This window comes from Nicotiana attenuata, unplaced genomic scaffold, assembly GCF_001879085.1.
Source record: "Nicotiana attenuata strain UT unplaced genomic scaffold, NIATTr2, whole genome shotgun sequence".
In the NCBI taxonomy this organism is placed as follows: domain Eukaryota; kingdom Viridiplantae; phylum Streptophyta; class Magnoliopsida; order Solanales; family Solanaceae; genus Nicotiana; species Nicotiana attenuata.
In genome coordinates, this window is record NW_017671719.1 from 109,811 (window position 1) to 119,961 (window position 10,151).

General features: G+C 42.5%; 1 protein-coding gene across 1 annotated transcript; it reads right to left on the bottom strand.

Moving 5' to 3' along the window:
• Positions 1 to 1,077: 1,077 nt before the first annotated feature.
• On the bottom strand, positions 1,078 to 2,341 carry LOC109209848 (F-box/LRR-repeat protein 25-like). The gene has a single exon (XM_019373194.1). The coding sequence runs from the start codon at positions 2,267 to 2,269 to the stop codon at positions 1,259 to 1,261; it is 1,011 nt and encodes a 336-aa protein (XP_019228739.1). The 5' UTR covers positions 2,270 to 2,341; the 3' UTR covers positions 1,078 to 1,258.
• Between the last annotated feature and the right edge of the window lie 7,810 nt (positions 2,342 to 10,151).

The following is a 10,151-nucleotide window of genomic DNA, read 5'->3' on the forward strand; positions in this document are numbered from 1 at the left end:
GCCCCCATAGTCACCAGCTTGACCCCCAACTCTTGCGCTTTAGTTTCCGTCAAGGCTCCCCACTTTATTCTATGTTGGCTATACATCGCCCTCTTCCTCCTCTTCCTCATGATCTCAAGGTCCATGACCAGGAGCCTATGAAGGGTCGAGAGGTTCTCACTTGGGATGACCGTGCAATCTGTGCGAAGACCTCTATCGGACTTCCTGCAAAGTAGATAATCAATCTGAGTCTCGGCTACAGAACTCCGGAAGGTGACCAAGTGCTCCCTCTTCTTCGGGAAACTCGAATTTGCTATCACCAATTCAAATGCTCTAGCAAAGTCCAGCAGAGACGTTCCTCCTCCGTTTCTATCTCCAAAACCAAAGCCACCATGCACATCATCATACCCCCATACGTCGCTCCAATGTGGCCGTTGAAATCTCCTTCTATGAAAAGCTTCTCGGTATGCGGGATACCACGCACCATCTCATCCAAATCCTTGCAGAAACGTCTCTTGACTTCCTCATCCAAGCCTGCTTGGGGTGCGTATCCACTGATTATGTTCAAAGTAAAATTTCCAACAACTAGCTTGATAGTCATCAGCCTGTCATTCATCCTCCTAACTTCCACCACTAGTTCATGGAGGTCCTTATCAACCAAGATACCTACCCCGTTCCTGACCCACCCTCCCAGAATACCAAAGTTTGAAACTGCCCGCATCTCATACCTTTCCAAAAGAGGCAAGGTCCGCAATAGGCTAGCTACTCCATACAAAGTATTCTTTGTTATAGGCATCTCTAGCGTTAGACATTTGCATCTCAATTCTGGAAGTGGAACTCCTTCGAGTTGCAACATGAAAACGACCTGGAGAAATAATCCAAATGAAGATAGTACAGCATACAGAATGAATCAACAACAAAGGAAAGTGATCCACAGCGAAAAGACAATGCTATGACAAATCTAACCACTTACAACAACAATGTACAGAAGGTTAGTTTCTAAAATAATCTATTGTCAATAAAGAAGTGTCAAAATTCAGAAAGTAGATAGGAAGATCATGAAAGGTCACAAAAAGGCAAAGATGAGATCATTCTGTATGCATTAAAGAAAAATTCTTTCAGTTATTCAACCAAAAATTCTTTTTTCACGGAATAATTATATTCATTCTGAAGGCTCTTTTCATAATCTACATCCTGCAATTCTCTTGTAAAAATCAGATATCAAATAAGGTCGTTTGACATAAAAACAAACCTCTGCTAACCAACTTCCAATTTTGAGCTAAGTCACATGACTCAACTTTTCAAGATAGTCCAGAACAAGGTTTCTGAAAGCTTGATGATAATCAGGACAATTGTCTTCCTCAACATCATCTTCCTCTTCCTCTTCCCCAATATAAGTCCCGCCATCCCCATTGATACAGATAATGCTAAAAGTGAGGCTGGCAGTAACCAAAGAGAAAACATTTACTAGCCTACACATGAGATGTCCAAGATGTCCTGAAATCTCCAAATGCTGAAGATGTGGGGCAACAATTTCCAAAGAATCGAATCCTCCGTCACCATCTAATATTAGTCTCTTTAAATTTGGAGACGTAATTTCAAGACGACGAAAATCCTGGAAGCATGACAACTCCAAGGTTTCCAGCGCAGGACAACTTGACAGTAATTTCACCATATCGTCATCGTCTAACGTTATTACATCCAGCTTTAGGCTCTTTAGTGAGTTCCAAGCTATGAGTAGTCCTTTATCAAACACCCAATAGAGCAACTCCAATGTAATCAATGAAGAACTAGTGTAGATAAATAGAGGCAATTGGTAAGTGAGTCCAAGGTTACACCATACAAAATCTTCCACTTTTCTTTCCACAGCAAAGCTAACCCATCGGTTGATTTCCGATTCAAAGTTCGTTATATAGATGTGACTTAAATCGAGTTTGAATTTTTTGATTTTGGAACAAGTGGAATGAGTCAAAACGTTCTCCACGAAGGATTTGAAGTTTTCTGGTTCCTTGTAATAAAAATCTTCGAAAAGGAAGTTATAAATTGAATGCCAGAGATAACGCCACCTTTTAGAGAGAAGACATGATTTGACGGCATCTTTGGTGGGCAAAAGAGAGAGAATTTGTACCAAGAGTGCGTCCGGCAACTGACTGATATAGTCGTCTAGGGTTTCTTTAGCTCCAGTGACTCCATTCTTCTGTTTCTTCGACATTAAATCTCCTAAATTACTACTACTACTGCTGCTGGTACTACTAAAAACTCCATTTCTGCTGGAACGGCGTGAAGCCATGATTTGAAGAGGAGAGTGTTTTGGGAAATTTCCTAAAAAGTTGTTCTCATCATCTTGCTTTCTTTTGGTTTCTCTGGTTTCTTTTTCTACTTCGCCCTTTTAAAAATCCCGCGGCGTTTTCTAATGAGTATAATTTATCAAATTATATATAAATTAATTTTAAATGAGTATCTCTTTATATTAGGAATTGAATAAGGAATAAGTTATTTCTCATCCTTATTCTCTCTCCATCTCTCTATCTCTGTTCTTTCCCAATTCTTCTTCCTCCGATGTTATATATTTTTTATCCTTTCATGTTGTATATATTGTTAATGGAATTCATCAATGGATTTCAATCATTTTACTATAGAATTTTAACTTAATAATTTCCTTTTGTGTTGCACAATTGGTGTTCAAATTGAAATTGTCAATCAATAAATATTTGACTCTCAACCATTTACAGTCATTAAAAAGCTTTGAAGCTTTGAATTCGAATTTGGGTTTTCAAAAACCATTATTTGTTTGGATTGGGTATTGTTGCAAACAATTAGGAATATTATTTGGAGTTTATATCTCAATTTTGAGGGTGCTTGGTGAAGATTAGACTTGATTTTGGTTGAATTTCATATTGAAGGAAGAAGAAGAACACATGATATAAAATATACTTACGAAATTGTACTAAGGTCGTATTATAATTGTATGTATATATATATATATATATATATATATATATATTTGAATGTTGTATGAAAGTTGAAAAATAGTTATATAATGTATGAATTGTTGTATGAAATTTGTATTTAAGTTATAAATACTATATTTTTACTTAAGTTGTTGATATGTATCAAAATTGTATTAGAAGAGAAAATTTTGATTGAAATTTCTGAGAGGAAGAAGAACACACTACATACAAAATATATACAAATCTTTTACAAAATACATACAAAAGACATATTTTATAAAATTTGTATGACAAATGTATTTAAATTGTATGATATTGTAGTTGTATTTAACCGGGTAAAAATGATATATGAAAGTTGTAGATAAGTTAAAAATAAGTTGTATATTATATAATTAGTTGTATAAAATTTATTTTTAGTTCATATATTGTTGTAGATGTATCAAATTTGTACGAAATTTATTTTTAATTTGTACGTTATCGTACCATATATTATTTTTTTTACTCAATTTGTTAAAGAAAAAAAGTAGAAAATAAATTCCAAAATTGACTCATATGCACTGATTCATGTTTGTTTAAACTAAAAAACTTGAATATTATAGCAGTAATAGTGACTGATAATTGCAATCCATAGGTAACTGATTTGATTGCACCTGCTAACTTAAGTATTAGCGTCAACACTAATATCTTTCAACTTCTTTGTTCTAGTCAGATATGTTATTCGATAGTTTTTCCAATTCTTTTTGTAGGCAATCTCAACTTTCTTAATAAAGCAGCAAAAGAAGTCAATTTAATATGAACAGTAATGAATTAGAATTGCAATGGTGTTGTAACGACCCGGCCGGTCGTTTCGTGAATTATAGCCATGTTTCCCCCATTTCTGCTTCCTTATGTGTTCCTCAGCTGTATTTCATCGTATCGTGTTGGTTGGTTGAGGTCCGGAATGGTTTCGGTGTGGAATGAGACACTTAGTCTCCTATTTAGTAATTTAAGTTGAAAAAGTCAACCCGATGTTGACTTATGTGTAAATGATCTCGAATGTGGATTCTCATGGTTCGGTTAGCTCCGTTAGGTGATTTTGGACTTGGGCGCGTCCGGAATGTGATTTGGAGGTCCGTGGTAGATTTAGGCTTGAATTGACGAAATTGGAAATTTGGCGTTTTTTGGTCGGAAGCGGAAATTTTGATATCGGGGTCGGAATGGAATTCCGGAAGTTGGAGTAGGTTCGTAGTGTCATTTGTGATGTGTGTGCAAAATTTTAAGTCATTCGGACAAGGTTTGGTAGGTTTCGGCATCGTTTGCAGAAGTCGGAAGTTTAGAAGTTCTTAGGCTTGAATCCGAGGGTAATTTGGTATTTTGATGTTGTTTTGAGTGTTCCGAAGGTTCGACTAAGTCCGTATGTTGATATGTGACTTGTTTGTATGTTTGGTAGAGGTCCCAAGGGCCTCGGGTTGATTTCGGATGGTTGACAGAACAAGGTTGGAATTTGAGGGATGCTGAAGATTTCACTCAGCTACCATAACTGGACCTGCGGAGTGCGGACCGCAGGTGTGGGCCCGCAGAAGCGGAAAAGCAACAGCAGAAGCGGTCAAGGCTAAGGAGGGCAAGAACCGCAGGTGCGATGAGTGGAGAGCACCTGCGAGGCCGCGGGTGCGGGGATTGGACCGCAGAAGCGGTTTCTGGGATTTAAGTGAGAACCGCACCTACAATGGATTTTCCGCAGGTGCGGCGTCGCAAAAGCGACATGTGGACCGCAGATGCGGAAGTTCTGGGCAGAAGGTACAAATTAAACCCTTCGCAAATTTTTGGGTACTCTTCACCATTTCTATCCGAATTTTGAAGCTTTTGGAGAGTTTTGAAGAGGGAATCAAGGGGGTTTTCATTGAGGTAAGTTACTTGAGCCTAATACTCGTGATTATGGTGATTTTCAGTTGTTTAAACATATAATTAGTAGAAATTAGGGATGAAAATGAGGGTTTAGTGCTTGGGAATTGGAGAGTTTGATTTGGGGATTTGAGGGACCATTTAATATCGGATTTTGATGAATTTGGTATGGATAGACTCGTGAGTGAAAGGGCTTTCTAGTTTTGTAATTTTGTCGGATTCCGAGACGTGGGCCGGGGGGCCGAGTTTGGGTGAATTTCGGGATTTTGGTCTAAATTGATAGTTTTTCGTGTGGAAATTGGTTCCTTGGCCTATATTGATTGCATTGTATTGTTTTTGGTTAGATTCGGGACGTTTTGGGGCCGATTCCAAAGGCAAGGGCGTCGTAGAGTAGGGATTTGACCAGTTTGAGGTAAGCAATGATTGTAAATCTAGTCCTGAGGGCATGAAACCCCGAATTTCGTATCGTTTTACTACTTTGAGGTGACGCACATGCTAGGTGACAGGCGTGTGGGCGTGCATCGTTGGGGATTGTGACTTGGTCTGTCCCGCAACAACTATAAAGTTGCGTATTTGACTGAAACTATATGATACTTATGTGTTTTAGAAAGAATTTCTATTAATTGGGCTGAATGCCATATTTGGGCCTTGAGCCAGAGCTGTTTGGACCCTTAGGGGCCTTTTCTTATTATTCTCTCACTGTTTTGATTGAAAATCTATACTCAGTCATGCTACGTTTACTAATTGCACAACTCAATCTTTATTACCCCGTTTTGATGCATATAAAATGTTATTTTGGACTGAGCACCATGTTTTTACTGATAGCCCGAGTGGCTTGAGAGGTTTATGACTGAGTAAGGCCGAGAGCCTGTTTTGGTGAGGATATTATGGGATCGGGCTGCGCGCAGCAACATGTTGTTACTGATTCATTATTATGTGAGGCCGAGGGCCTGATGGATTTATGCCACGAGGTGGTTTGTTATAGCGGTTGGGCTGTAGGAGCCCCTTCGGAGTCTGCACACCCCCAGTGAGCGCGGGTACCCTGAGTGAGTGATATGATGTTGTGCCTGAGGGGCTGTTTACGAGTGATTGTGAGGTATGCCCAAGGGGCTGTATATGAGTGACTGTGAGGTTTACCCGAGGGGCTGTTTATGATTCATGTTTGCCCGAGGGGCTGTTCACGAGTGATGTTTTGCCCAAAGGGCTATTTATGTTTTCATCATTTTTACTTACTGTTTCATCACTTTGTTTGAAAACTGTTGAAAGATGTTTTAAACGGTTTTACTGAAACTGGATTTAAATGAGCTGAGTTGATTCAAAACCCTGATTTTAAAAGCCTACTGTATTCTACTGAGATTTCATGATATGAACTGTATATGTTTTATTGCTCGTCACTACTGCTCAGTCTTTATTTACTTTTATTACTTACTGAGTTGGCGTACTCACATTACTCCCTGCACCTTGTGTGCAGATCCGGGGGTTGCTGGACGTGCTAGCGAGTGTTAATTTGCGGATCTGTGGAGTTAGCAAGGTCGATGCATGGCGATCGCAGCCCTGCTCTTCTCCCTCCTATCTTCCTATAGATGTTATTAGTTGGTTTTCAGACTGCATTAGTCTTAGTATTATCGGACAATTCTTAGTAGATGCTCATGACTAGTGACACCCCGATGTCGGGCTTTTTTTTCCGCACTTTGTTATTCAGATTTATCTTATAGAGTTCTATTATTTAAATAGCTTGAAGTAATCTTTAAATTGAAATATTGGGATGTTTTGGTAAAAGAGTCGACTTGCCTAGTTCCACGATAGGCGCCATCAGGACATGGTAGATTTGGGTCGTGACAAGTTGGTATCAGAGCCTAGGTTACATAGGTCTCACGGGTCATGAGCGGGTTTAGTAAAGTCTTGCGAATTGGTACGAAGACGTCTGTACTTATCTTTGAGAGGCTGCAGAACCTTTAGCAAAACTTCACATTCTTGAATTCTTGTCGTGCGAATCTGTTGATTCTGGTGACTAAACTTCTGTTATTCTATTCTTTCACAGATGGTGAGGACATGTGCTACCGGTCAGGACGGACGGCCACCAGTACTACCAGTTGGGGCCGCGAGAGGCCGAGGTCGTGGTAAGGGCAGAGGTGTAGCCCGCACAGCAGCTAGGGCAGCACCTACAGATCTACCAGCCGCCCCAGTTCATGATCAGGTCCCAGTTGTGGACGCTCCAGCGGGACTAGCTCAGGCGCCGGCTGTGCCTATTATTATCCCAGGTCTTCAGGAGACCTTAGCTCAGATCTTGACCGTGTGCACCAGTCTTGCCCAGGAGGTCGTTGTTTATACTATAGCAGCTACTTCCCAGGCCGGGGGAGGCACTCAGACTTCCACCGCCCGTACACCCGAGCAGGTTGTTCAGGGACTGCAGACACCGGAGGCACCACCAGCCCAGCCGGTTGCACTTGCTCAGGATTATGTGGTACCAGTCATGCCTGATGACGAGCAGCGTAGATTGGGGAGGTTTGTTAGACTACAGCCTCTAACTTTCAATGGTATAGAGGGCGAGGATACCCAGGGCTTCTTGGACAAGTGTCAGAGGATTCTTCGTACGACGGGTATTCTGGAGACCAGTGGGGTCTCATTCACTACCTCTTAGTTCTCTGGAGCTGCCTTTACTTTGTGGGAGGCTTATTAGAGGCGTACTCCTGTTGGTGTAGCGCCCCTCACCTGGCAGCAGTTCTCTGTTCTCTTTCTGGAGAAGTATGTGCCGTAGTCCCGTAGAGAGGTGTTGCGCAGGCAGTTCGAGCAGTTGCATCAGGATGATATGACAGTGATGCAGTATGAGATGAGGTTCTCTGAGTTAGCCCGTCATGCTATCTGGTTGGTTCCCACAGACAGGGAGAGGATCAGGAGGTTCGTGGATGGCCTCTTGTTTCAGTTACAGATTCTTATGACTAGCGAGAGGGTATTTGGTGCTTCTTTTGAAGAGGTTGTTGCTCGGGACATAGAATCAATTCGCCGTTAGAAGCGAGTAGAGAGGGAGGCCAAGAGGCCTCGTGGATCCGATAGTTTTGAGGGTGCTCCTCATGGGGGTGAGTTTTAGCACGGCAGAGGCCGTCCATTCAGACATGCTCGTCAGCTCGCCTAGTTCAGCGTGGGGCATCATCGGGCCATGGTTCTCACAGTTCTCATTAGGTCCATTCATCACTTAGTGCCCTCCCAGCCTAGAGTTTATCCCGTGCTCCCTCAGGCTCCTCCATGCCAGGTTCTTCTACCAGTCATCCCGGTGCTAGGGGTTCCCTTCAGTCCCTGTCACCAGCACTAGGGGGTTGTTATGAGTGTGGGGAGTTAAAGAATATGTAGAGGTAGTGTCCTCATCGTCATGGGGGTCCGCCTCAGCAGAGGAGTCAACCATCGACTTCACCACCCGTTACTTCACCACCTGCCCAATCAGCTAGGGTGGAGGACAGTCAGCTAGGGGTCGCCCTAGAGGGGGAGGTCAATCAGGCGGTGGTTGGGCCCGTTTCTATGCACTCCCACCCAGGCCAGATGTTATTACTTCAGATGCAGTGATCATAGCTATTGTCTTAGTTTGCCACAGGGATGCCTCTGTATTATTTGATCCTGGTTCCACTTTTTCATATGTGTCATCATACTTTGCTCATTATTTGGATACGCCTCGCGAGTCTCTTGTTTCATCTATTAGTGTATCTACTCCAGTGGGCGATACTGTTGTTGTGGACCGCATATATCGGTCATGTGTGGTGACTATTGGGGGTTTGGAGACCCGAGTAGACCTTTTGTTGCTTAGTATGGTTGATTTTGATGTGATATTGGGTATGGATTGGTTGTCTCTGTGTCATGCTATTCTGGACTGTAACGCTAAGACGGTGACGTTGGCTATGCCGGAGGTGCCACGGATTGAGTGGAGAGGTTCGTCGGATTATGTTCCCAGTAGGGTGATTTCATTCTTGAAGGCCCAACGGATGGTTGGGAAGGGTTGTCTTTCTTATTTGGCCTTCGTGAGGGATGTTAGTGCAGAGACTCCTACCATTGATTCAGTCCCGATGGTGAGGGATTTTCCAGATGTGTTTCCTGCAAACCTGCCGGGCATGCCGCCGGACAGGGATATTAATTTCGGTATTGATTTGGTACTAGGCACTCAGCCCATTTCTATTCCATCGTATCGTATGGCATCGGCGGAGCTAAAAGAGTTGAAGGAGCAGCTTCAGGAACTCCTTGATAAGGGGTTTATTCGGCCTAGTGTGTCACCTTGGGGTGCGCCTGTCCTATTTGTGAAGAAGAAGGATGGCACTATGAGAATGTGCATTGACTATAGGTAGTTGAACAAAGTCACAATCAAGAACAAGTATCCTTTGCCTCGTATTGATGATTTATTTGACCAGCTTCAGGGAGCGAGAGTGTTCTCCAAGATTGATTTCACGTCAGGGTATCACCAGTTGAAGGTCGGGGACTCGGACATTCTTAAGACAGCTTTCAGGACCCGATATGGCCATTATGAGTTCCTTGTGATGTCTTTTGGGCTAACCAATGCCCCAGCAACGTTCATGAATTTGATGAACAACATGTTTCAGCCTTATCTCGACTCGTTTGTTATTGTATTCATTGATGATATTCTGGTTTACTCGCGTAGTCAGGAGGAGCACGCTGAGCATTTGAGAGTTGTATTGCAGCGGTTGAGGGAGGAGAAGCTTTATGCAAAGTTCTCCAAGTGTAAGTTTTGGCTCAGTTCAGTGGCGTTCTTGGGGCACGTGGTGTCTAGTAAGGGTATTCAGGTTGATCCGAAGAAGATTGAGGTGGTTCAGAGTTGGCCCAAACCGTCCTAAGCCACAGAGATTCGTAGCTTTCTTGGTTTGGCGGGTTATTATTGTCGGTTCGTTCAGGGATTTTCATCTATTGCATCACCCTTGACCAAATTGACCAAAAGGGTGCTCCTTTCAGGTGGTCGGATGAGTGTGAGGCGAGCTTTCAGAAGTTCAAGATTGCCTTGACCACAGCTCTAGTGTTAGTTTTGCCATCAGCTTCAGGTTCTTATACGGTATATTGTGATGCTTCTCGGGTCGGCATTGGCTGTGTGTTGATGCAGGAGGGTAGAGTGATTGCTTATGCTTCTCGTCAATTGAAGCCCCATGAAAAGAAATACCCTGTTCATGATTTGGAGTTGATTGCCATTGTTCACCGTTGAAGATTTGGAGGCATTATCGCTATGGTGTGTCTTGTGAGGTGTTTACTGATCATCGTAGCCTCCAGCACTTGTTCAAGCAGAAGGATCTCAATTTGAGGCAGCGAAGATGGTTGGAGCTGCTAAAGGACTATGATATTACTATTTTATAC